The 25,124-nt window shown below is 59.0% G+C and overlaps 13 protein-coding genes across 13 annotated transcripts; 7 read left to right on the plus strand and 6 right to left on the minus strand.

Moving 5' to 3' along the window:
* Window positions 1-207: 207 nt before the first annotated feature.
* Window positions 208-841, plus strand: A1Q1_07944 (hexose transport-related protein; the record flags this gene model as incomplete). Its single annotated transcript, XM_014326130.1, has 2 exons — window positions 208-346; window positions 396-841. The coding sequence occupies 2 exons, from the start codon at window positions 208-210 to the stop codon at window positions 839-841; spliced, it is 585 nt and encodes a 194-aa protein (XP_014181605.1).
* Window positions 842-2,008: 1,167 nt separating this feature from the next.
* Window positions 2,009-3,300, plus strand: A1Q1_07945 (uncharacterized protein; the record flags this gene model as incomplete). The annotated part of the gene is made up of 3 exons (XM_014326131.1): window positions 2,009-2,062; window positions 2,187-2,913; window positions 3,149-3,300. 3 exons carry the CDS (start codon window positions 2,009-2,011, stop codon window positions 3,298-3,300), a joined length of 933 nt encoding a protein of 310 aa, XP_014181606.1.
* Window positions 3,301-5,172: 1,872 nt separating this feature from the next.
* On the minus strand, window positions 5,173-8,400 carry A1Q1_07946 (uncharacterized protein; the record flags this gene model as incomplete). The annotated part of the gene is made up of 3 exons (XM_014326132.1): window positions 5,173-5,501; window positions 5,581-7,434; window positions 7,596-8,400. The coding sequence occupies 3 exons, from the start codon at window positions 8,398-8,400 to the stop codon at window positions 5,173-5,175; spliced, it is 2,988 nt and encodes a 995-aa protein (XP_014181607.1).
* A 156-nt stretch (window positions 8,401-8,556) lies between these two features.
* Window positions 8,557-8,784, minus strand: A1Q1_07947 (uncharacterized protein; the record flags this gene model as incomplete). Its single annotated transcript, XM_014326133.1, has 1 exon — window positions 8,557-8,784. One exon carries the CDS (start codon window positions 8,782-8,784, stop codon window positions 8,557-8,559), a length of 228 nt encoding a protein of 75 aa, XP_014181608.1.
* Window positions 8,785-11,646: 2,862 nt separating this feature from the next.
* Window positions 11,647-11,919, plus strand: A1Q1_07948 (uncharacterized protein; the record flags this gene model as incomplete). Its single annotated transcript, XM_014326134.1, has 1 exon — window positions 11,647-11,919. The coding sequence occupies one exon, from the start codon at window positions 11,647-11,649 to the stop codon at window positions 11,917-11,919; it is 273 nt and encodes a 90-aa protein (XP_014181609.1).
* Window positions 11,920-12,497: 578 nt separating this feature from the next.
* Window positions 12,498-13,497, minus strand: A1Q1_07949 (uncharacterized protein; the record flags this gene model as incomplete). Its single annotated transcript, XM_014326135.1, has 3 exons — window positions 12,498-12,831; window positions 13,065-13,311; window positions 13,392-13,497. 3 exons carry the CDS (start codon window positions 13,495-13,497, stop codon window positions 12,498-12,500), a joined length of 687 nt encoding a protein of 228 aa, XP_014181610.1.
* Window positions 13,498-14,522: 1,025 nt separating this feature from the next.
* A1Q1_07950 (uncharacterized protein) lies at window positions 14,523-14,783 on the minus strand (the record flags this gene model as incomplete). Its single annotated transcript, XM_014326136.1, has 1 exon — window positions 14,523-14,783. The coding sequence occupies one exon, from the start codon at window positions 14,781-14,783 to the stop codon at window positions 14,523-14,525; it is 261 nt and encodes an 86-aa protein (XP_014181611.1).
* Window positions 14,784-16,302: 1,519 nt separating this feature from the next.
* A1Q1_07951 (uncharacterized protein) lies at window positions 16,303-18,182 on the plus strand (the record flags this gene model as incomplete). The annotated part of the gene is made up of 2 exons (XM_014326137.1): window positions 16,303-17,134; window positions 17,398-18,182. The coding sequence occupies 2 exons, from the start codon at window positions 16,303-16,305 to the stop codon at window positions 18,180-18,182; spliced, it is 1,617 nt and encodes a 538-aa protein (XP_014181612.1).
* Window positions 18,183-19,174: 992 nt separating this feature from the next.
* A1Q1_07952 (uncharacterized protein) lies at window positions 19,175-19,864 on the minus strand (the record flags this gene model as incomplete). The annotated part of the gene is made up of 2 exons (XM_014326138.1): window positions 19,175-19,477; window positions 19,544-19,864. 2 exons carry the CDS (start codon window positions 19,862-19,864, stop codon window positions 19,175-19,177), a joined length of 624 nt encoding a protein of 207 aa, XP_014181613.1.
* A 777-nt stretch (window positions 19,865-20,641) lies between these two features.
* Window positions 20,642-21,313, plus strand: A1Q1_07953 (uncharacterized protein; the record flags this gene model as incomplete). Its single annotated transcript, XM_014326139.1, has 1 exon — window positions 20,642-21,313. The coding sequence occupies one exon, from the start codon at window positions 20,642-20,644 to the stop codon at window positions 21,311-21,313; it is 672 nt and encodes a 223-aa protein (XP_014181614.1).
* Window positions 21,314-21,572: 259 nt separating this feature from the next.
* A1Q1_07954 (uncharacterized protein) lies at window positions 21,573-22,256 on the plus strand (the record flags this gene model as incomplete). Its single annotated transcript, XM_014326140.1, has 1 exon — window positions 21,573-22,256. One exon carries the CDS (start codon window positions 21,573-21,575, stop codon window positions 22,254-22,256), a length of 684 nt encoding a protein of 227 aa, XP_014181615.1.
* Window positions 22,257-22,510: 254 nt separating this feature from the next.
* On the minus strand, window positions 22,511-23,630 carry A1Q1_07955 (uncharacterized protein; the record flags this gene model as incomplete). Its single annotated transcript, XM_014326141.1, has 3 exons — window positions 22,511-23,071; window positions 23,185-23,484; window positions 23,529-23,630. The coding sequence occupies 3 exons, from the start codon at window positions 23,628-23,630 to the stop codon at window positions 22,511-22,513; spliced, it is 963 nt and encodes a 320-aa protein (XP_014181616.1).
* A 209-nt stretch (window positions 23,631-23,839) lies between these two features.
* Window positions 23,840-25,116, plus strand: A1Q1_07956 (uncharacterized protein; the record flags this gene model as incomplete). The annotated part of the gene is made up of 2 exons (XM_014326142.1): window positions 23,840-24,038; window positions 24,101-25,116. 2 exons carry the CDS (start codon window positions 23,840-23,842, stop codon window positions 25,114-25,116), a joined length of 1,215 nt encoding a protein of 404 aa, XP_014181617.1.
* Window positions 25,117-25,124: the final 8 nt, after the last annotated feature.

A 25,124-nucleotide genomic window follows, 5' to 3' on the forward strand; every position in this document is an offset into this window, starting at 1 on the left:
ATCAACACACGCGGGCGTTTGTCGATTCCTTGGGGACGGCTAAAGTCTGCTCTGCGTTGTCTGTGACGTAGAGAAGGCCTCTCTAGACTCATACTTGTGTTGTCCGGACGTTCAGCGCTTACCTGGACCGCTGGGGCAGCGTCAAGTGGTATAAGACGGGCGGCGAGACTCGACTGACTCCACTCCCATTCACGCTCGTCTCTCACCATGACCGACGGCACCAAGCCTCTCAAGAGTGGCATCGGCCACCTCAAGAACAACGCGCACCCCCTCTGGTGGCGCGATCCCGGCCTCCGCAAGCTCACCATCGGCATTCTCGTCGGCTTTTGTGGCAGTGTCCAGACTGGTATGTCGAGCCCTTCGCACCCCTTTTCCCGGCTTTTCTGACGGTTCAGGCTACGATGGCGCACTGATTGCTGGCCTGCTGGCCAACCCGCTCTTCTGGATTGCCCTCGGGGCCCCGACCACCGCGAAACTCGGCCTCATCGTCGCGTCCCAGACCATCGGCTCCCTCCCCGGCCTCATCCCCGCCGCCATCCTCGCGGACCGCCTCGGGCGCCGCCGTGCCATGGCCATCGGCTATCTAATCTTGATAGCCGGCGCCATGACCCTCGGCTTTGCAGGAATTCAGGGTCCGTGGTACATTTTCGGAGGCAGAATCATCGTCGGTTTCGGATCCGTTTTCACCACCATCGCCGGAGCTCCCTACACCGCCGAAATCGCTCATCCTCGCAATCGTCCAGAGACAACTGCTCTTATTCAGACGTGCTTTTACGTGGGCTCAATTTTAGCGGCCTGGGTAGCTTTCGAAATTTTGATCCCGAAATTGGTCAATTCCTGAGCCTAAATCTGGTTCCGCCGATCTGGACCCTGACTATCACGTGGACTGCACGATGCATTCCGGTTTCCCACGGTGCATCCAGAGAGCAACTCAGCCCAGCCATTGTGGTGGCCATTCATCCGTCACTCAGCATGCAGAGGTGCGGTCTGACAAATGGCCGTGGCTTGCGAGTAGTCCGGGTCGTCGTGCCAGACTCGAGGTCTCCCACGGGGATATGAAATCTCGGTGACTTGATGACTTGGTGATGGCCTGCTCTGGATAACGGCAGGAGCAGGGGTCGGGGTTGGAGGAGACTCTTGCTAGTTTCGAGGTTTCCCACGGTCACCGGCAGCCCGACACCATGCCTAAGGGAGAGGTTTTCGCACGATGGCTACGCGGCGACCACCGACTCGTTCCGTACGCGTCTATGTCCCCCGGTCTCTCAAGCGCAGGGCGAAGCACTGGGATAACGAAAGTTGTTCGCATAGGGGCAAGGCAGTTTTCCATCGGAGGGCGACGCATCAATGCATTACGACGTCGGGCACTCGCTAGTTGTCGCAGTGCCGGCCACGCCACGGCAACACGACGCAGCTTGCACATTGCGCATGGCGTACATCGTCGGACCGGGCAGCCCGACCCGCATCGTCAGGTTCGTGGCTTCCCACGGTCGTCTTTCGGCAGGAGCGATGGCAGGCTCAAGCGGGACGACCCCGTACTTAACACCAGACCGACGCGGAGCAGGGTACTTTTAAACATGTAAGTTCGTCATTAGATGATGTCCCAAAGGCCAATAAAAAGTTCCCAAGTACGTTGCATGCATGGGTTTCTACTGCTTGCGAAATGGGAAAGGTGACAGGATGGAAACGGTAGGACATCGTGGTTTTCTGTGGACCAACTGAGGGCAAGCCCTGAGTGCAAATCTGATTCCGTGCTCAGCTACCCGAAGTGCACGTGATTCACACGTGCACGGTACTCTCCCGCCCTAGGGAGTTTCCCACGAGACACCACAGATGATCACGACAGACCAGGCGAGAACGATCAACAACGTCAGTCATTGATCGACAATCCAACAACCGGCACAATTCCGTCACATCGCGCTCGAGCATCGCATTCCGCATAAACTCTAGCGCAGCAGGGCGGCTCGTACGAGGGACACGATTTCGAAGAAGGTCCACATCGCGCGGCCAGATGGCCGCCATCCGTCTTCCTCGTCGTCTGAGCCAACCCCACAAGCAGGTGGAGGTGAGTCAACCAGCGATGACCTGTACTGATGTCAGAGGGTTCCGCCTACATCACCATTCTGCCTGCACGGCATCACCCGAGCGCACTGAAGCCGCTCACCATGGATTGCCCGCCTACCCGCTAGGAGCGGAGAGCGACGTCCTTCCTCGGCTTAATCTTACCACTCGTCCGCCGAATCCCGCTCTCTCGCGTCCGCATTCACGCCCCGCTCGCACCACTCGGCCGCCTGCGCCGGGCGATCGCACAGGCCTCGCAGAAGGCCCGCCAATTGGGTGGCAAACCCATACTCAAGAAGCACACCCGCCCCCCTGCACCCACCCCTGTCGAGAATATCTGTTCCTCCGACGTCGGCCCCGACAAGACCAAAGTCGCGGGGTCCGGCCCCGCACAAGAGGCACGCACCGCTGCCGCCGAGCATGACGTCGCCGAGCTTGAGAAACGAGCCGCTGCCGCCGAGCATGATGTCGCCGAGCTTGAGAAACGAGCCGTTGCCGCCGAGCGTGAAGTCGCCAAGCTTCAGAATCGAGCCGCTGCCGCCCAGCGTGATGTTGCTGCGGCCGCCGCCCGTGCGGAAGGCGCTCAACAAGCGTACGTCAAGGTCGTCGACCGTCTCTTACAGGCCGAGGCCGCCGTCGTCGCTGCCTCAGCAAGAGCTGTAGCCGCGGAGGGACGGGCGAGGGAGGCGGAACGTGCGGGAAACGACATTGCACGGCAGCTACCACTCGTTCAGCGCGACTTGCACCATGCCCAAGCGGAAGTCGCTTCCGAACGCGCGTACGCCGACCAGACGCTGGAGAAGCACAACGAGCAGCAGGCGGAGCTGCGTCGCATCATCGACGCCTGGGCAGAGCGTGAGCGAGCTCTGACTTATGGCGTCGCGGTACCATTGCTCCCTACGAGCCGGCCCAAGCGCCAGAAGAAGATCAAGACACCGTCGCGCGGACTGCACGTTGTGCGTGCTGACCCTGAGCCTGCTCCCCCTACCGCCTCCGCAGCCACCTCAGCATCCATCTCCGCTTCCACCCCCGCTTCCGCACGCGCTAATTCGTCCGCCGCCGCCATCCCTGCCGCGGCCTCGCGCGGTAGCGAACGTCTCTCCTCGTCACCCGGACCACCGTCTCAACCCGCCGGCACCGGTAGCGCACGTCAACGCCGGCTCCGGACCCCCACCCGCATTCAGCCTGATCGCCAAGCCCGATCCAGCAAGAAGTAAGCCCCTTCAGTACACGCCGTATTAAATGAATTTTTGTGATTAAGCTTGCCATTGACTCTGGTGAATGTACAAGGCGTCGAGAGGGCGCTGAGATTTCGAGCCATCGATGGACGTTTGGCTTACTTCGAACACACAGTTGTTGCACAAAGTTTATTGGCAAGCCCGAAACGGAGCGGGGGTGTGGAGTAGCCCAGGTGCCCCTTGTTGGTTATGCAGGGAGGCGTCTGCGATGGCGAAACTGAGCATTCGGTCATACAAAAGTCCGGATGCCTTACTCCGAGGGCGAAATGCAGTCTCCACCGCCTATCTGATGCACATCAAACTCCTCGTCCGGCCCACGGCCAACTGACTACAGATGCAGCAGTGGCATGGCAAGCTCGAACGCGCCTCGCTCTGCCTTGGGTCTGGTAGCCCAGAGACGCGGGACACATCATTGCAGCGCGCGCGGTTAGGAAAGCGGCATGCACTGCATGAGTTGTATGGTGCATTTGCGAAGCGCCCGTGCGCCATTCACTGCGGCTATCACCGTCCTCGTCCTCGGCGACGGCCTCATCATCGTCGCCGGCGTCGTCCTCGACCCAGCGTCCGCTTCAGTGTCCGAGTCGGAGTCGTCCGAATCCACTAGGAAAGAGGCGTCCAGGTCCGCCTCAGCGTCGCTACCCTCGTTTGATCAAGGCCGATTACGCCTTGGAAACAGAATGCACAGGCTTACGCAGCGCCTGGCCTAGGTTGTTGGACTGGGAAGCTCGGCCTATGCGTCAGAGGTCGAGTCTAGCAGATTCGCAGTTTCCCACGGTCATCTTTCGGCGGGTATGCAGCAACTTGGCGTAACAGTGTAGAGATTCACGGTCGACCTGTATGTTAAATGTCTATGGCCGGTCAATGAGAAGCTCCCAAACCCCAACTTGCATGCATCAGTTCCCGGCCTACACCCATATTATGTTACAGCACGCAGGAGATTGAACAAAAAAGTGTGTCTGCGAACGTCGACAGGTTGCAGACGTTCGAATACCGCGGCGTTGTGTGACTGTACAGTAGGACAAGTTTGACCAATGTTTAGACTGCACACCTGCACCGAGCGTCCGAGCTGGTGTTCGAAAGCCGGGGCTGAATCCCACTCGACACACGTCAGCCTCAGCGCGCCCCGATCAAGAATTTCCACCAAGGGGGCTGCTTAAGCATGGTCGATTTTTTACACCGATTCAGTTCATCTCGACATACTCATGCATGAAGTGGCTTGGGAAGACATTTCCCAGCGGTCTCCATGCCCTGTCTGGAGGGGTATAACGGCAACCCCTGCGTACACATCGACGAGGTGATAAGATCCAATGACAATCCCGGAGCTTTCCATGACACTTGTCACAACATGCCCGTCACCCAAAGGGGATGGCGCTTGAAATATGAACAACTGCTTTACATCTGGCTGCGAGGTCTTGTACAGGGCATGCTATTTGTTCGTTTCCAACTCTTCCGTCTTCTCGTGCTACTCGACGAGGACTCCTCCTTCTGATCCTTCTACTTCTTCTTCTTCTCCCTTTTCTTGGCAGGCATCATCCATCCCGCGAAAGTGTGGACCGTCGGGCGTTCGGGAAGGTTCAGCTGGAGCTTCTCCTCGATCTCGTCCAGACTAGAGAAGCTCAAATCGTCCAGGTCGTACAGCCTGGAGCTCGCTCCGTGGAGCTCTGTGAGGTGACACAGGACGAGATGATCGGCGACGGCGAGCTCGTCGTCGAAAACAAGCCCGAGGGCGCGGCAGATGGCGTCGGGGCACTGCAGCCCTTGCTCGTGGTACATGATGGGCGGCATGAACAGGATCATGTCGCGCTTCACACCCTTGCGCCCTTTCCCCTGCCCCTTACCAGACCCCTCCCCCTTTTTCTTCGATGCCTTCGCGGTCTTAACCAACCACCCCGGCCATGGGGTTGGGTGTCGCTTTGACCTTGCCCTTCCCCTTAGCGTTAGGCTTGAGCTGGGACGCAGTCTCGGCGTCAGACTCAGACTCGGGCTCGAAAGCAGAGCCGGAGTCGGATGCTTGCTCATCTGAGGACTCATTCTTAGACGCAAGGGCGGTGTGGGTGTTGGATGGCGCGGATGACGAGCCCACAGGCGTGGGCTGAGACTTGGAGTGAGACGCTGCCCTGGACCCCATCGAAGCTGCCGACTCGGACTGGGCTGCCTGGCTGGTTTGCGACAGGCGTCCACTGCGGCGCGGTGCGGTCACAGTGCCTGGTGCAATCGCCTGGTGCCGCTTCCTCGGAGGCTCGTATCCGTCTTCGGTCAGCTCGACTTGCACAGGGCAGCTTACCGTCTGAATCAGGTGGTCCAGCCGACGCCTCGCCGTCGGTGTCGTTCCCGGCGTCAACGTCGCCCAGGTCAGGTGAGCCGTTGTGCGGCGTGTCGCTGATATCGTCTTGCAAGGGGTCTACTGCGAGACTTGGACCGGCCTCATCATCTGAGTCCATGTCGATGTCGCCGTCGCCTCCGGCCGCGGGTGCAGTGCTCGAGGCCCCATGGAAGGCGTCGTGTGCTGCCTTGTACTGCCGGTACATACGGCACGCCGCGAACTGCGCGAGAAGGTGGTGCAGGACGTGTTCGCGGCGCGAAGTCGCAATGAAGCTCAAAGGCGTAGCTCGCGTGGTCGAGTCGGAGTAATGGTCATTGATGCAGATTATGCAGAATCCGTCACAGCGGCGGCCGTCGTCGGCATCGCGCAGACAGTAACGGACATCGACGTTTCCGTTGCCCGAGTACGTATCCGCGTCCGGCGTGCGCGTCAACGACGTGAGGTCCTTGCGGAGTCCAAACTTGACGGGTTTCGAAGGCACCGCAAACAGGCTGTCGAGCAGGAACTTGGCATACAGTTGCTGTTCACGAGGATCCACGTGGTAGCGTTCGTCGGAGAGCCAGTAGATCGCTGTGAAGCGAGCAACACCCTGGTCCCACACGCCCTTGGCCACGTCCTTCTGCAGGCGGGCTTGTTCCGAGGCGGGTGCGGTTTGAGGAAGATACACGTCGTGCTCAAGCAGCAAATGCTCCTTCAGCAGTCTGGCGCTATCGAAATCTTGGTCACAGACGCAACGGATCGGTCGCCGTCGCTTGATCACGCTCTTCAGGATCTGGTAGACATTCTGATCCGTGGAGGCCCATCTGTTGCCCTTAGGGCCGCGCGGCTCGGGGAATGGGATGTCTGTAGACTTGTACCGCGAGAGCAGCGTTGGCGCCGCCATCGCGATGGCGTGCGCGGCTTCGCACTTGTGCACGTGCGTCGCGTAACGGAGGTTGTCATCCCAGTGTTTGCCACCGGGAAGCTGCACGCCGCATCGACGACATTGTCCACTCGACGGGGAATGGCCAGGCCGGAGGATCCTTGTACCGCGAGAGTCTTGGAGCCTCTCGACGGCTTCGACACCGAGCCGTATGACCTCGGCGATATCGCTCTCGCCGTCGAAGAGAGACTCGCGCCACGCGCGCAATGGCTCAAAATGCGAGGGTGGTCCGGAGGCTGGAACAAGACCGAGCGCCTGGGCGTCGGGGGGCTGGGGCACAGACAGCGGCTCCTGGTCGAGTTCCAGATCGAGGTCGTCGGGGGCCTGGGGCACAGACAGCGGCTCCTGGTCGAGTTCCAGATCGAGGTCGTCGGGACTCACGACACTGTGAATGAAGTCGCCCAGGTCGCCTACCGTGTCGATGTCGATCGAACCGAGAACGTCCTCTGTCGCATCGATGTCAAACTCTACCGCTTCCCCGTCCGCCGGAAGATTGTCGATCGCGTTGTACTCGTCGGCTTCGGGCGAGGAGCCATTGAGCTCCTCAATCTTGTTCTTGTACAGCCTCCGGTAATTCGAATCCAGCCTCCCCCATAGCTTCTTCATATCATTCTTGACCTTTGAAGGCCAGCGCGACATGTCGTTGCCGTAGCGGTTACGGGCACGGGTGCGACCGCGGCTGATCTTGCTCTTGATGGCTTCGACTGTAAGGGTTAGAGCGTTAAGAGGAAGACACCCACGATCTGGATGCTGGAGAATTTCACATCGATGAGCCGCGGAGAGCGCTATAGTCGCTGACGGGTTCGCCTTGAGAACGTGGGGATGAAGCGAGATGGTAGCAATCAGCTGGTCCGTCGTCGACTCAGAGCCCTGCACTGCGGCTTGCACGTCCGCTGTCCTGTTCAGTCAGCGCTGTTCACACTCTCACGCTCACGGGGCCATCTTCATGTACCCTTCGGTCACGGCGCCGTCCAGCATGGAGTGGCCCAGCTGCATGGCTACACTTGACAATGGTGCTCCTGGATGTCAGCGTTTCCAACTCGTTAAGCCTTACCCTTCAACCTCATCCAGAACGCCAAGAGGTGACGGAACGAGTGCAGGCCCAGGGGATGGGTAAACCCAATGACCCGGGACAATCTAGCAAGCCATCTCGACATGCCCGACGTTGTGTACGGCTCGCCATTGATGTTGCGGAAGATGACCTTGTCCCCGTTGGGCCCGTTAAACGCCACGGTGCGGTCGCCCGCGCTGCCGGCCAGGAAGGCAGGGGCTAGAATCTCCTCAACGGTGAATGGCAGCACGCCATCCAACTGAGCAAGCGTCAGGAAGTGGGTGACTGGGCACCGCCACCGTTCGGGCGTCTCTCGCAGGGGGAGGACCGAGTCCTTGGTAGTCTTCGTCTTCGAACGGGGGGGTTTGTATTGCAGCGACAGGCTGTTTCGTCCTTCCTCACTCGGACCTACAACGAGCACAAAGCACGAGTACGTCATCGCCGGCAGGTCGTCGGTGTAGCTTTTCGCCATATGGGCCGCCCCCCTGGTGCCCATCTGGATCTCGATCGACATGAAGAGCATGAGGATCGGCTTACTTCTTGGCGCCTTCATTCCGGTCAAAGGGGAGGTCGTGGCCCTTGCTAGAGCGAGGAGGCCGCCCGGGTCGGTGATGTATCGGATTTGCTTTGCGTCCGTTAGTGTGCCGTCTTCTAGAAGCTTGCGCAAGTGGGCGCGAAGAGTTCGTCCCGCTTCTTCCTCAAACTTCTTGGCGCGTCCGAGGAAAAATAGATGGTGTCTGAAGGCGAATATGAAGACGCGGACACTTGCAATCGATGGCCTGGTATCGCGCTCGGCACCCTTGGGCATCGTATTCATGGATCCGATAATGAAGTTCGCAAAACGGCAGAGTGTATCACCGTCTAGGTCGGGCCAATTGGGTTTAGCTATGTCCTCTGGTGACTGGGGGGCGCCGGGGATCGTGTCCAGTTTGTTGTCTCGTTTAGCGGCAGAGTGGAAGTCCCTCTAGAAGTCCCACGCTCGGGCGCGCTGTTGCTGGAAGCCCAGGCCCCCAGGCTTGCGTGCCTGCTTCAGATCATCTTCGGCAGAGTTCTGGTCGTCCATCTGCTGAAGGGTGGTGTTCCAGTCAGGAGCAACTGGAACGTCCTCCTCATCATCGTCCTCGCCGAACTCGTCGTCATCCATGTCATCATCGATCAAACCATCGGTGAAAAAGTAGGAGGGGTCCTTCATGGCAGGCTCGACGAGGAGTTCCGTAATTCCTGCGAGATAGTCAGCACTGTCAGCTGTGACGACTCACGATCGACATGCGTGAGAGGGACTGATCTGGACACCGGCTGGTGGAGTGGCGGGGCAGAAGTACGGTACAGGGCCTTGCAGCTGTGCTTGCAGTGCCGACTCCGAGTATTGACGGGGGTGCGTGATAGATGCGCTGGCTAAAGGCAGCCTCGAGGAGAGTGGAGTTGGAGGATGGGAAGTGAGAGGGAAGGGGGAAGGGTGGCAAACGGCAGATGTCAACGTTGTTTACGTCAAACGTCGTGAGCCGTCAGAGAGCCAGCTCAACCCAGAATGCAAGGGCGCAAGGGTTGCTTCCGACACTATTGTGCGGCTATATGCGGCCGACGGCCGACGAGGGATGCGCCCTGTCCGGGCCAAAGTGCACCAAACCCGATCAGTGCTGCTCGCGCCCGCTGCTGGCTGCTGGAGTGCTCGAGAGCCTACAAATCCACTGCTCTACCTCCACGATCAAGCCGAACAGTTCTATACTCGCTGACCACTCACTTTGCCGGTCTGTCACTGGAGTCATTTGTACACTTTCCACAATTCTCGGTGCCGCCGGTGTCGATACTGGGGGCCAGACAAATGCAAAGATCAACCGTATCAACAGGACAGCAACTGTATCCGATATGGGCAACCGATAACCACAAGCGCACAAGCAGTCTGGCTGAGATCTGGAGGTTGGGAGGAGAGGAGACTCCGTACTTGTCACCCCAAGCCTCCTCCGTGATACTCTTTTTCCTTTTGGAACTGGTACTCCTAGTGCTGGTACCACTGGTAAACTCGGGGTGCCACCTGAAACGAAAGTTGCAAGTTAGTCCGAGGAAATGCCGCAACCGGGTGAGTCAACTCCTGTCAGTTTGGTCAGACTGCGCAACGCCAATGATCCATGGAGGAAGGTCAATGTCACGTTTGCGTTACCACACTTGCACACTCCTCTCCACCGCCCTTCTCGACGAGTTCCCCTCCGGCGCCCGGCATGGACCCCTCTGGGCACGCTGCCTCATCCGACGGCGAGGGAATTTTCTCCTCACCAGTCGTCACGCCCCCTGGCACGCCCAAACGAGACAAGAGGCGCAAGCTCAATGGTGGCGTGCAGCACATCATCGACAGCCTGGGCACACCGCTCAACATCGCCCCTTCTCTGCGCGTGCAGCAGAACTGCCGCCGCGTCCGCAACGTGTTCCATCAGATGATCGAGAAGCAGCGCCAGTACGGTTACCAGTTCGTTGTTGGGTCGAAGATTGTTCAAGACTGGCAAGACGCCACCTCCCCCGAGACAGCCGATTGGGACTTGCGGCAGATCAAGCCCCTCCTCACGTTCTACGCTGCCTCCGCGAAGTCCAACACCAAGGGCGTCAAGATCCAGGCATCTTCGCTAGACCGCTTTCTGGACAACGTCGCCTGCGCCTACCGCCTTTCTCACGGCAAGCCCCTTCTCTCCAGTCCCAAGCTTGTCGACGACGTTCCAGAGGTATTGAAGGAGATCAAGCAGCAATTTCAGCTTGTCGACCGCCCCGTTCAGCGCGCCCTGCTCGACGTCGAGAGCATTCTGAGCCTGTCCGCTGGCCTCGTCGCCATCGACTCCGAGAAGAGGAGCCGCCTCTCAACAGTGACCTACTCAGCAATGGCCGCCAACGCCGGTCTCCGGTGCTCTTCCCTGCTGCGCGCCCGTGGCAAATGGGTGGATCTCCCAGAGATCAAGCGAGGGGCGCGCTGGCGCAACATTCAGCTGTGGGCTGTTCCTGGCAGTAAGACGCGCAATGACATCACCGTCTGGTATACGCCCCCGCACGGGAAGTCCCGACTTTATCGCAATATGTCCTATCCTTTCCGCACAGGCCAGTCTCTTGCAATGTCGGTCGGCCATCTTCTGCTTGTCGCAGCTCGCCATAACGGAGCGATCGTTCGTGACCTGGAAGACTTCCTGCACCCATCGTACCTGAAGAAGGGCCAGCCGACCCCCATCCCACTCAACCCCGCTTGGTAAGACCCGGGTTTAACATGGCTGACCATCAGGCACAGCTCGTTTGTGTTTCTCCACCGTGGCCGCTCAATGTCACCCGGCATCTTGAACACACGCCTGAGGCAAGCCTCCATAGGACTTGGGTTTTCGAGCATCGTGACCAGCCACTGTTTTCGTTGGATGGTGGCACAACACCTCTTCGCTAGGTGTGCGTTACATCGTCGTGAATGGCTCTGCTGACCCCAGATAAAGATATAGATATAGTGAAACAAGCTCTGGGTCACGTTAACCCAGAGACGACAAGACGGTACCTGGGGCACTCTCTGTGAGTTTGAATGTCGAGGTGTGCTTACCGGCCAGCCCGCATGCCTCTGGCTCGCATGCTCTGTTCGACGACCGCCAGGGAACCGAGTCCAGCAAGGTCGTTGGAAAGGCAGAGCGGCCTCACGCGAACGCTCCGCGCAGCGTCACCGACGACGAGGTCGAGAAGATCCTGAAATCAAAGAAGGGTGAGCAGGGAATTAATTTGACAGCTCACTCCAGTCGTCTCCCTCCTGAAGGAACAGCAGGCCATCCTGAAGGAGGTCTCGCAGAAGTTTGGGCACCTAGCACAGGCACCTATCGATCGTCAGAGGTCATACAGCCGAGCGGCGTCCGACTTTCGAGACATCGTCGACGACATGATCTCGCGCAAGCTGGCGCAGAAGCGAGGGAGGTTTTTCAAGGCACGCAGTGGGAGCTCGCTTGAGGAGTCCGACTCCATTCAAGCCATGGCTTTTGTGAGCATAGACTGTCGCCCTTTCTGACTTTAGACTCTCGAAGCGGTCACAGTGAACAGAAACGCGCAGATAATGCGCAGAACTATCTCCGCTACAGACGACGAATGCCCCTACACCCAAAAGCTTCAAAAGCTTCTCCCCGGCGATGTGTCCAAGTTCACCGAGTTTGCAAGAGTCTACCTCTCCATGCCAGCGCGGCTGAGGGACGAGAAGGAGGTTGACAGCGACAGCGACAGCGACAGCGATGCAGACGAAGACGGGGAGGATCTGATAGTTGAGGACTATGACAAGTCCGATTCTGATAGCGAGTCAGAGGAAGACGACGACGACGACGCGGACGCCTGATGAGCTTGACGTATACTCCGGACGCGAGCTGAATCGTGTATAATAAGCGCCATGTTGTACATCAGTGATGTAAGCTTGTATAGACTTGACATGTAACAGGAAGCGCGGGTTCGCTCATGCCTACTCAGTGCACCCTGCCAATTGAGACTGACGCCCGAGTCGACAATGGTCATTGCTCCTATTTGATTCTCAACATACTCAACGTAATTGGCGCGGCGGTCAGGTTACGCAGCTGGCCCCCTTTGACAGCTTTCGAATTCAATGAGACCACCCCATCATTGGCACCGCAGACGCCTCCTGCATAATCGACTTTGGGACACGCGGACAACACGCTCCCACGTCTGTCGAAGCTTGCGACGCATGGACGAGTTCAGCCCCTGCCTATATTGTTCGAATAGGCAACGAAACTCACTCACAATAGTGAAGTCAAAATGCCCCTAGGTGGCTCAATATCTTTGCGCTCCCTCGACGCCCTGTCTGTTCGACGGGTGCGCTTGAATCGCAACTTCTGCATATACGGTGTATGAGGTCAACTGCAAATGAGGGGAGACCGGGCTGAGTGTTGGGCGTCCCTGGCTTTACGAGCCGGCTGGATGCGCGTAGGGATCTGTTGGTGTTGACCTCGGCGACCGAGACACCGCGCGAGCCGTCTGCTCGGCGGCGAGCTCCTCGGCGAAGGCAGTGTTGGAGACAAGCTCCTCGGCGAAGGCAGTGTTGGAGACAAGCTCCTCGGCGACGGCAGTGTTGGTGACGAGCTTCTTGGCGGCGCTGCTCTCGTTCGCAGCCTTCTCAGCGACGAGCTCCTGGACGGCGCGGCGCTCGGCAGGGGCGGCGGACCAGTGTGTCGGCGCTTTGCTGCTCCGAAGGTATGCTCCCACGGCCCAAACGTTTGACCCAGAAGACGGGTGTTGTCTGTTGCTTGCGTAATCGCTCGACGCAGGCGGCGGAGGGATGCGAGCGGCGACCGAGGGCGCAAAGAGGGGGCAGGGCGTCGCGCAAGTGAGGGAGGACTAAGCAGATGGCTGTCGTGGCTCTCCACTGCTAGCGGATTGATGAGACGACCACATTGTGCATCTACGCGTTCAGCTGGTGCTGTGAACACGGAACATCCTGGCATCGATCCATGCCGCCATGTGAGAACTCACCTCCTCCTGCTTCTCGAGCTAGACCGCGGGGAAGGCCGAAGGTGGGCTCCGGCGGCGGGCAAGTGACGGGTACTCAGCGTTGAGTGAATCTTGCGTTTACGCCGCTTTCCTCTTTCCTTGGTGTCCGTGAGAGTCTGAATGGGCGTGCACTGTCCGTGATCGTAGTGGTAGTCAAAGTTGTTGATCTGTCCGTGATCGTAGTGGTAGTCGAAGTTGTTGATGGTCGTTGATGGCAACTGTTGACAGCCTGTCAACAGCGGTCGTCAGTGGCGGCATTAGTGGGAAACGCCGCGTATGGCGTAACAGCTAGCTGGATCACACACCCACGAAAATGCACTGTCAGCTGTCCCGCTTCACGCGCTTCAGTATATATGCGTTCAAGTTTGCACAGCTTGGCGGAGTCACCGATCGATACCCAGCTGCTCGATCTCATCATCTGAGCTGGGTCAGTGAAAGAGCGCTCCCTGAATCATCACTCGCCGCCTTGTCTCAGGCACGTATCACTGTGGCTTCGGATCCCTGAGGACTACATTTTCTCACTCACTCACTCACCCGGAGTCTGTATGCTTGCTTGATAGCTGATGATCGTCCACGGTGCTCTTAGGAAGAGCCTCAAGCGCGTGTAAGCAACAATCACCAGGTGCTGGGCGGCCCATGACTCTAGCGCCGCCCCTAGCTGACTCATGGCTCGCCAGATATGGTTCTCAGGATTCACGACACCCCCCCCCCCCCCTCCCCGGCCTCGCCGTGCGTCGCGCACGTGATGGTGACCTGCGTGCCGGCGGCGTACGAGGTGACGATGCTGCCGCCGGTGTTGGGCTCCGAGCGACAGTTGAGTCCCTCCTTGACGGGGTAGGGGCCCGCGGCGGAGACGGTGGCGGCAAGGGAAGCGATGATCAGGTAGAGCACTGATGTCAGATGTGCAAGGAAGAGACTCACTGTTGAGTTCACAAGTTGGTTGCGCTGTGGCTGGAACAGCGGTACCCTCTTATATATGAAGTCTCCGGTTTCTAACATTCGGCCCTCCGCCCGGTCAGCTGCCCCTCGTCGACACCCGTGCACGTAACAGGTGGCACGTGCATGTCAGATGACGGCCGACTGCGGCGCACTGCAGGCTCGTGAGACTCCGGACACCCTGAAGTGCGCGACGGCAAAATGACCGATCGATATGTCATCTCGGTCTCCTCGTTTCACCCGTTCAATTGATTTTTCGCAGAAAGGACTGCGCTCCGCATGACGCAGGGTCCCGAATAGCCGAATGGGGTGCAGGTTGCACGTTCCGTACTGTTGTCCTCTAGGCTAGTCCGTATGTATCCTTGTATCGTTGGCTGTGTCTGATGTTGTCGGGTTCGTAGTAATCGTAGTTGTTCTTGTTATTCGATGAGTGATGGAGTGGTTGATCGATTGCAGCGACGATCGCTCGGTCCTCGGAACCTCCACCATAGGGGAAACTGGAACTCAGTTCCAGTTTGCCACACCGGGCACGTGACCTCTTCGTCCACCGTCCCGATTAGATTCCCCACAGCGTGCCGAGATCATCCATTCCTCCTGCTGGATGATCTGAGGCGCAGAGCGGACAGGTTGGGATGGTGGAACGGGCTGAATGCCCGGGACGTACCGAGAGCAAGTATCGAGGGGTAGAGACAGGTCGAGGGGCGTCGCGAGGTGAGGATCGGCACCGAAGTCATACGTCTCACGGTTTGCTGGCTTGGCCTGCATCCTCACGTGCTTGCGTAAAGTTAAGACAATGCGTGTGAGGGCCCGCTCGCGCCCTTGCCACTGATGACGCTTGTGAACAAGTTGAGTCTTGAAGTTCGTGACCAGCTCCGACCTTCACCTGCCAACACACGCCGGAAGGCAGCCCACCAGAGTCTATCGGAGGCGAGCGCGGGCGATCTCGAGCTGCATCGCAGATCACTCCCCCGCTCCCTCAGCTGATCGACTGCGCAGCTCCGCAGAGACGGCATGGGCAGTGGTGACTACCTCATGCCAAGCCTCCAAGCGTGAACGCCTGCGGAGATTCTAAGGCCTGTGCTTCTGGTGCCTCCTCCGCTCGCTCCGCTCTGCACTGTGTTTGCGACGTGGACAGACGGAAGATCATCTATCCTGTGAGCACGCACCACGTGCTCAGCAGCCAGTGCCCCGGCACCAACCTCGGCCTTTGTTCGAAGTTCACCGGCAGTGAGTTCAGGGCGGTGGTGCGTCTGAGAGTATAGGCGCGGCGCCGTCGTTCTCTGTCACGGTGCAGCAAATGGCGACGATCAGCGAAGGAACCGATAGCTTCTGCAGGCCACAGGCGAGGGTCAGACGAGTTTGAAGAAACCACACTGTGATTGCGAGGGGTCGAAGTTGCGTTGAAGCTGCAAGGGCGGCCAGTCAGATCGGAAGTGGGACGGGAGTTCAGACAGAATTGTCGATCGCGATGCGATCTCGACCTTATCTCTTACAAGAGAGAGTCGGGGAGATTAAAGCTGCAGGTATTCGCGTCAAGATGATGGCGATGACTGACTACATGATGTGGGTGGATTCAAAGTTCCACTGCGATTGGTCAGTGTCTTCGGGCTGTTAATCGAATCCGTCACTGACGCAAGTTGTTCCGGAAAGACGACCGCTAATCAACTGACGGGCTGCATCTCGTTGAAAATGGGAGACAAGTAGGTCATAAGAGGCTGGATTGGGCAAAGATCCCAGGCTGGCTTGTCGGTGCAGGTGGCTTCTTCCTAGGAGTGCACACTAGCGATGTCGGCATCATAGGACGGGGGTGTAGACATGTTGCCGGGATTGCTCAGTTGATGCCTGTCTTGCTCATGGGTTGATTCCTGCTTCGACAATGGGAGAGTTGGTCGAGGAAGCGAGCGGTGTAAGATGAGTTAACGCAGATTGTGAAAGTGGGTGTATACGGGGTGGCGAGGGTGTTGTTGTTGTCTGACGCAAGGTGACTCAACCACTGTGACACATGGCTTTGGCTCTGTGCACCATGGCGCCGATTGTTTAGGCGCCCACACTCGAGCTGCTAGGATTCATAGTGACCACACCTAACAATGCCTGGTCCCTTGCATTGCCCGTGCTTGAATGCTGAAGTGCACAACGAGTCTTGACCCTAGAGGGAAATTGGAGCTGGAGGATGTGTTTGTTGTTCCAGAACGTCACGCCGATGATTGTGCTGTGTCTCCTGCCATTTGCCCCCGAATCGCCACGCTGGCTTGTCGCTCAGGGCCGCACGGAGGAAGCGCACAAGATGCTCGCCAAGTACCACGCAAACGGGGACATGGATGACGAGCTGGTTCTCTGGGAATTGAAGGAGATCAACAGGGCACTCGAAATCGAAAAAATGGCGAAAAATGTCGGATATTCTGAATTTTTCAAGACCAAGGGCAACCGCAAGCGCCTCTTCATCATCCTCTTCGTCGGCTTCTCGGCGCAGTGGGTCGGCAACGGCATCATCTCGTTCTACGTCGTGTCCATCCTCGAGTCCGCTGGCATCACCAACCCGACCGACCAGACGGCGTACAACGGCGGCCTCCAGATCTGGAACTGGTTCTCGGCCATTGGTGGCGGCCTCGTGTGCGAGCGCTTCGGCCGCCGCAAGATGTGGCTCACCTCCTCGATCGGCCAGTTCTTCTCGTACGCCGTTATCACGCTCTGCTCCGCGCTGTACGCGAACGGCCATGCAAAGGCCGGCTACCCCGTGCTCGCGAGTCTCTTCGTGTACTTCTTCTTCTACTCGATTGCCTTCACGCCTCTGCTGCTCGCGTACCCCATCGAGATCCTCCCGTACACGCTCCGCTCGAAGGGCGTCTCGATCCTCCTCTTCTGCACCCTCACCGCCACGATGCTGAACACGTTCGTCAACCCGCTCGCCCTCGAGGCGCTCGAGTGGAAGTACTACTTCGTGTTCCTCGGCATGATCGTCATCGTCACCATCGTCATCTACTTCTATTACCCCGAGACCCAGGGCCACTCGCTCGAGGAAATCGCGGTCATCTTTGACGGTCCCGCGGCCAAGACCACTGCCGATGACGACGACGACTTTGTCGCCCCCGAGGAGCGCCGGGGCACCCTCGACCCTCGTTAGTGATGTATGCAATTGTTGCGTGACAGTGAGGCTACATTTCGTCAAGCACGACTCCACTAACGTTGCGCTTGAGCTACTGATATGACCACGGCCTCGACTAGTGGAGCCGGGGCAAGATAAGATTAATATGGCGTCTATCGGAGCGAAAGCGAGCTGTCTCATCTTCATGACATTGCTACAGCGAATGTATGGTCTCATTATTGCGCTCGGGTCGGCGACCACGCACCAGTGTGTGCTTTGGCTTAGTCGGCGGCGCAGTTGGGCCACGCCTCGGTGCTGCCAGGGGACTGAGCCAGGGCGACCTCCTCGTTCCTGCGGCGGACGAGGCCCTCGAGCTCCACTCCTTCGGCGAGGGTATATTTGGGGAACTCCTCGCCGATAACAACATTGGCGTCCTCGCCAGCGTTAAGCCTGCCGGCAAAGTCGGACAGAATGCCGCAGCCGAGGTTGTAGCAGAACGATGTGAGGGCCGCCCACTGGTTCTTGTTCAGCTTGGCGCCGTCTGTGAGGTACTGGGGCATGCAGGACACGTAGTTGGGGAGGTCTCTCTTGAACAGCTCGGTCGCGGTCTCCTCGGTCAGGGGGTAGCTGAAGCCGGTGTCGCTGCAGGTCGAGTCGTCGCCGCCGGAGCACAGGTGGCCATACCCGACCGTCCACTTGCCACCCGCATCCTGATACGGGTTGGCCACGCAGCCCTCGAAGCTCTTGATGAGCTCGACGCCGGCGTCGTTGATATTCGGGCACCCGCCCGGGGTGCCGCTGCCGCCGTTGCACTCGGGCGCGACAAACTCGGCCGTGCCGGTCGAAACGTACCAGTCGGACACGAAGCAGCCGTCCGAGGTCTTGTCCCACACGTCGTGGCCGTTCACGGCCTCGCCGTGCGTCGCGCACGTGATGGTGACCTGCGTGCCGGCGGCGTACGAGGTGACGATGCTGCCGCCGGTGTTGGGCTCCGAGCGACAGTTGAGTCCCTCCTTGACGGGGTAGGGGCCCGCGGCGGAGACGGTGGCGGCAAGGGAAGCGATGATCAGGTAGAGCACTGATGTCAGATGTGCAAGGAAGAGACTCACTGTTGAGTTCACAAGTTGGTTGCGCTGTGGCTGGAACAGCGGTACCCTCTTATATATGAAGTCTCCGGTTTCTAACATTCGGCCCTCCGCCCGGTCAGCTGCCCCTCGTCGACACCCGTGCACGTAACAGGTGGCACGTGCATGTCAGATGACGGCCGACTGCGGCGCACTGCAGGCTCGTGAGACTCCGGACACCCTGAAGTGCGCGACGGCAAAATGACCGATCGATATGTCATCTCGGTCTCCTCGTTTCACCCGTTCAATTGATTTTTCGCAGAAAGGACTGCGCTCCGCATGACGCAGGGTCCCGAATAGCCGAATGGGGTGCAGGTTGCACGTTCCATGCTGCATTGTCTCCATGGTTCTGCGTTTCGGATCCGACGTTGGAGCTGCCGAACACTGACTGAATGGTAGCGATTAACGTGTCAGATGCTTCGGCGCTTCGGGTTCGGTGTAGTGCGCCGGAATTTTCAGACCGCCGGACGTGGCCTAGCAGCCTGATATAGCAAGGTTCCGAACTCGGCTCTGTTACGTTGAGGTGCAATGGCCTATCGATGTGACGTCGTGGCACTCAGACGTGCGATAAACCTGCACAGAGTCAGATTATCAGTAGTCCTCGGCACGCACGGATCCTTGCGGGCTCCGGCGTCGTCAGCTGTGAGAATGCGCGTCAGTGAGCTCCACCAGAGCACTAAAGCGGTTGGGCGCGATGCGATCCGATCTTGTAGCGATGTGCATCGCGGAACCTTGCACTCGTACCTCGTGGTCACCTGTTAGTCAGCTGAGTACCGAGGCCGAATCACCGTTTCTGCGACTACGCTTCGAGACCATGTCAGCGCAGCCCAAGTGGTGATGTCATATACAAGCTACCACGTTGGTTTACAGGGACGGAAGGGTATGAACAAGGTTGAAGGTCGCGGGTACAGGGTGGCGACTTAGAGGTGCTGCCAGACGCCGGCGCGCTCTTAATGGGCCCCGTGGTCGACGGGGCGCGCAGTGGCTGGGCTTTGACCCGCGCCGGAACTGCTGCTGCCGCCAACGCCCTTGTCCTCGTCGAGCTTCGCTGGGCGATCGAGCATGCCCGGGTCCGTCTTGAGCTTCTCGATCACCTGTCTGGCGTCGGCGCGCACGTCCAAGGTGAACGCGAAGGTGGTCTTGCGGGACTTCTTGTACGCGCGCTGCAGTTCCGACCAGAACTGGTCGATCTCGGCCGCGGTGGGCTTCTGGCCCTTGACCTTGTGGATGAGAGCAAAGTAGGACATAAGAGGCTGGATTTGGCGAAGGTTCCAGGCTGGCTTGTCGGTGCTGGTGGCTTCTTCCTAGGAGTGCACAACAGCATCACCGACGCGGAAGGTGTACCCTCTCTTCTCGACGCCCTTGATCAACCTCTCGAACACGTCCTTGACTCGCTGGAAGCTTTCTTCCTCCGCACGTTTGCGCTCGGCAACCTCCTCCTTGCTGCGCACCTTCCTCTGACGGGGTTTCTTCGGTTTGGGTGGGAGCGCGGGGAGGTCGAGGGGCGTGCCCAGGCTGCTGATGATGTGGTCGACGCCTCCATTCTCCCTCCTGCGCTTCTCTCTTGCTGCCCACGACCCACGGGGAGGGTCGGGTGGCGAAGAGAAGACGTCGGCATCATAGGACGGGGGTGTAGACATGTTGCCGGGATTGCTCAGTTGATGTCTGTCTTGCTCATGGGTTGATTCCTGCTTCGACAATCGGAGAGTTGGTCGACGACGCGAGTGTCAATGGTGTCGGATGAGTTGAAGCAGATTGTGAAGTGAGTGTAAACGAGGTGGCGAGGGTGTTGTTGTTGTCTGACGCGAGGTGACTCAACCACTGCGCCGCGTGATTTTGGCTCCGTGCACCATGGCGCCGACTGTTTAGACTCCCACGCTCGAGCTGCAAGGATCTACGGTCGCGGAGCAGCAGTGCACCTCTCCTTGAGTGCATTGCATGTGCTTGAGTGCTGATGTATGTAACGAGTCCGTTCATCACCGTATCTTAGCAGACTGAGCTCCTTTGCGCTTCTCACACGACCGCCAACCTCGCTGCCTGTCTCACGCCAGCACCCAACTTTGCATATATCCTCACACGACACCCTGCCGGTCGCCAAATCACCAGCATCATGTATCAGGGCCATGCGCTGAGTCAACTAAGAATGCAGTTTAACGCAGTTCAGCACTGAGCCCCTTCTCTTGGGTCTGGAGGCTTCGATCGAAGTACAAGGGGGCAACTCATTCGATCCAGATGTCGCCCCACTGGCACCAGGTTGTTATCTCGGTCAATAGCGACGTCTACGCCTCAGTTACCCCTGTCCGCCTAATTGCCTGCCAAAGGCTGGTCAGAGTTGTGAATTACGTAAGATAGCTTTGGTATCTCATCAACCATCAGCCTGTGTTCTCTCAACTAACAGCTCGTCACTCACGCGTAACATGGACCGACCATCGGGATCTGCCCCCAGCCAACCGTCACAGACTTCGGAAGGACCGCAAAGTGGAGTCGTCAAGATGGTGTGGCCACCTGGTGCGACGTTCGCTCGCGTCTACGAGACCGAGGAAGGATCGCCTGGCACGTTGCGATCCTCAATCAAGCCCGTACCCCGCCCGCCTTCCGGAGGGTTCGTGACCTTCACTGAAGAGGAGCTCATTCGGACGAAGATCCACCAGCAGGAGCCAGAGCTGGCCTGCCATGTCAAGGATGCTCGATACCCGTTTGCATTCGACGTCCTCTTGACGAAGTGGGGCAACAGCGTTGGGTACCCCCAAAGAAGTTCAGATGGCACGGCAAATGTCACCCCTCTGCCGAAACAAGTTTATCAGCTGTACTTCTCGGCTTCGAGACTATTGGCCCGTGAGCTAGAAGGTCCCTACCATCGCACCGGATTTGTCCCGGAGCGATTCGTGTTCAAGTATGAGCACCCCCACGTCTCTGTCGAGGTCGTGCAGTCCGACGAAGAGGCGGCGGCCCAACTCGCCATCGCCCGCGGCCCCGAAGCTGTTGTAGGAGAAGGCAGGCTGATTGACTGGAACGCTCGGCTGGAGGAAGAGCTGTCTCGCCCAGGAGATGATTCCGCTCAGCGTTCCGCTGGCGACCAGCACCTGTAGCGCACATGCATATGATCCTTCGCTTCCTCGCTGCCTGCTGCGTACCAAGCTGTTAGCCTGAAACTTAAGGAGTCTGGAACAGTTGAGACGGGGAGCAATGACGTCATCCCCACCAGGCAGGTTCGGTGTCTTGGTGAAAGAGTGCTAGCAGTAACAGCAAGTAGGGAGTCCTCGCTTGGGAAGCAAGCGAAGATGGTAAACATCTATCCATGGATACAGTCCGGTCACACGCATCCTACTCCTAGTCGAGCCAATACACATGCGCCTCCCAGCTGAACATCCCCAAGACCACCAACCCGGACTGTCAAACAGTCCTCAACACACTGCCGTACAACCTGCTTCACACGAGGTCCCTGCGGCTGTTGATTGCCTCATCTCTGGTAGCATAGACCACGGCCACGCTCCGAATCAGTTGCGTACGCACTTCTGCATCGAGCCCGCCCCTCCTGCGCCTGTAGGCTTCGACAGAAGTACAAGGGAGCAGTTTCTTCGCTCGAGAGTGAACAGCCGCTACCCAGACGTAGAATGCCAGCTCAAGAATACCTACCATCGGTACGAGTTCGAGATATCAGTCACTCGGCCCGACGTTTATGCCCTCCGTACCAGCTACCCTCCGAATCCCGACCGGCCAGAACGAGAATTGCCGATGGTGTATCAAAGACGCAACCGCTGCGCTGCAGAAGGCGTCGCTGCAACACTGGGAGAGATATACGTGGCTACTGGAAGCATCCCCGAACGCTTCATCTTCGTGTACAGGTCCCCTAACACATACATCACGGGGGTTTCTCCTGATGATGACATTGACAGCGTTCTCGACGCCTTCGAGACGACTTCCTACTCGGTGGCTGGATACGGAGCCGTGGTAGACTGGCAGAGCAGACTTGATGAGGAGCTAGAACGGCTGGCAGCCCAGAGGCGAGTCAACCCTGCTCTTGGGGGTTAGGGGGGTCAATAAGACAAGATTTGTAGTCACCATGACTCGGCGAGGTGGACCCCGAGGAGTTGGGAGCACACCGTCCGTACGGATAAGTTCTTTTTCGCTTTCTGACCGGATCTACCCCTCATCGGTTACGTTTCGATAGGTGGCAAGTTGATTGGCGGAAGCAAGCTCATCAATGGAAACATTACATTGGAGGTTTACAGAGTCTGAGTCTCGAAGGATAGATAGGCGCAGTTATGATTGTGGCATAGACTCCATTACTCGAACTCCGTGGTCCTAACAAACGTCCAAGACCCACATGTGTGCCTGAGCTCATACCCAAGCAAGTTCTCTACGATAGTGGCTACGACCGGGAGGCTGACGTTGCCGATGGCAAGGCTGGCGAATCGTCCCTTCCTCAAGGAGCACTGGCGCAGATTGAGGGTGAGGTTGCTGGGCAACTGAGAGGCAGAGCTCCATCGGCGTAAGTACTGCTCGAGTGCAGTCAGAGTCGGCGAGTGGGAGCTGGAGACTTCCACTGTGGTTGCTGTCTGGGTTAGGGTGAGGTAGAATGGTGGGTGTTGGAGGAGCGAGTCGGGGCTGGGGAGACTTGCAACACCCAGTGATGGCACTTCTGCAGGGCCCTCCTCTGAGTGCTCAGCGAAGATTGGATCCCTGATTTCAATTTGCGGAGTGGAGGCGGCAGACTGCGGCCGCAGCTGGGCAGCCTTGACTGTCGGCACCTTGGGTGCCTCGTCGTTTTGGGCCTCCAGCTCGGGTTCGAACGTCTGCGTGAGCTGCCGAGTGAAGGCGGGAATGGACTCGAAGGGGCACAGCACCTGCCTCCGCGGCACCGTCAGAGTGAAACGGCCGGTCAGGTCGTTCCATGATGTCCTGGCTTCCGAGGCGTCGTGCGAGACCTGCTGTCAGCATGAGCTACGTAAGAGCTCACCTTGAAGTCGAGGTTCAGATGCTTGCCCAGCCCCAGCACCCGGTCGACAACCTGCCGACCAAGGGTCTCCTTCTCGGCTTCGGCTAGTGCGGTGAATGCGGTAAGCCACGCTGCGGCGTATCCGGCCATGCTCGAGGCGAGAACGCGGTGGTCGTCGTACAGCTCGTCGAGCTCGTCCATGACGATGCCCCAGTTGATGGCGATGCGCGTGTCCAGGCCGAGCGCGGACTTCAGCGCCGCCTTCGCCCGCGAGACATCGCTGTCGGCGTTGTCCCAGAAGTCGCGGATACCGATGCTCAGCTTCAGGGGGCTATCGTGAGCAGACGTCTCTTTGGGCTACGCACAGACTCGAGATTGTCATGGTGTGTGCGATGCAGAAAGTTCTCTGTCGATCCCTCCTTTACTGCGGTTCGGAACTGGGCCGCGTCCGAGAGCATCCGAGGCATCGCCTCGGCGCTCGTGGCCGCCGTGGCGTGTGCCACTGAATGCGTCCTGAGCGCCGAGCGAGGTCGGCATCTTAGTGCGGGGCCCAACGCCGACAGCCGCGGCTGCGGTATGTGGAAACGCGGGTAAGTCCAAAAGCCGAGCCCGATCGGAGGAGCCCGACCGGCCCACTTCTTCATCTCACGACTTTCTCGTTTCTCTCTGCACAACCATGACTGTCGACAGGTTCCCGGAGCCCAAGCTCAAGTCGCCAGACGCACTCGACACGCTCCTCCGCGAGCGCGTCGCGAAGCGCGACCTCCCCGCCATCTTCCTCGGGGCAACGAACGCGGACGAGACGATCTACCTGAACCAGGCGGGTGAGCGCGTGTTCGGCAACGCTGCCGCGGGAGAGGTCAACGAAGATACGCGTGAGTCACCGCGAGGACGTGCCTGACAGAAGCATGCGAGCTGTTCTCGCAGACCAAGCTAGTCACCTCGGTCGCGTGCCTGCAGCTCGTGGACCAGGGACTCGCGACGCTCGACGACCCCGCGCTCATCCGCAAACACCTGCCCGAGCTCGACGGCATTCCCATTCTCGAGGGCTACGAGGACGGGAAGCCGGTCCTCGTCCCCTCCACCAACCCCGTGACGCTGCGCAACCTGCTGTCGCACACGTTCGGGAGCATCCTGCCGATCATCTCGCCGCTGATGACGCGCTACTTCGAGGACGCGGGCTGCCATAACCTCTTTGCGCCCGGCACCAAGGTGTCGGACATGGTGACGCCGCTCGTGTTCAACCCCGGCGAGGGCTGGAGCTACGGGTACTGCATCGACTGGGCGGGCGTGCTGGTGGAGCGCATCAGCGGCCTGCGGCTCGACGAGTACTTTGAGCGCAACATCTGGGCGCCGCTCGGGATCAAGCACATGGAGTGCTTCCCGACCGACGAGGTCAAGGCGAAGAAGATGTGGGTGTGCATCCGCAACGAGGCGGGCGAGCCGCAGGTCATGCCGACCGGCTTTGGACTGGGCCGCGCCGAGCGGCCAGAGGACGTCGGCGTCGTCCTCGGCGGCGGGGCGCTGTACGGCAGTCAGAAAGAGTACCTCGCCTTCCTCCGGGGCATCCTCCGCTCGGACCCGCGCTACCAGGGCTCGGGGCACGCGCTGCTGAGTCCGAAGAGCTACGCCGAGCTGTTCACCCCGTCCGTTGCGCCGGACCACCCCGGCATGCCCACCCTCGTCGGCATGGTGAACGGGTGGATCCCCTTCGAGCCCGCAACCGAGCACACGCTGAGCCACAGCGTCGGCTTTGCGCTCTCGCTGGCGGACAAGCCGGGACGGCGGCGCGCGGGCAGCGGGTTCTGGGGCGGCGCGTGCAAGACCAACTACTGGATCGATCCCGCGACGGGCCTCGCCGGGGTGGCGGGCACGAGCCTGCGCAACGGGCAGGATCCGTGGGAGGGGTTCAACATTGAGTTTGAGCGGGTGCTGTACGCGTCATTGGCTTAATGCATATG

The sequence above is a fragment of the Trichosporon asahii genome (assembly GCF_000293215.1).
Source record: "Trichosporon asahii var. asahii CBS 2479 unplaced genomic scaffold scaffold00018, whole genome shotgun sequence".
Lineage (NCBI taxonomy): Eukaryota > Fungi > Basidiomycota > Tremellomycetes > Trichosporonales > Trichosporonaceae > Trichosporon > Trichosporon asahii.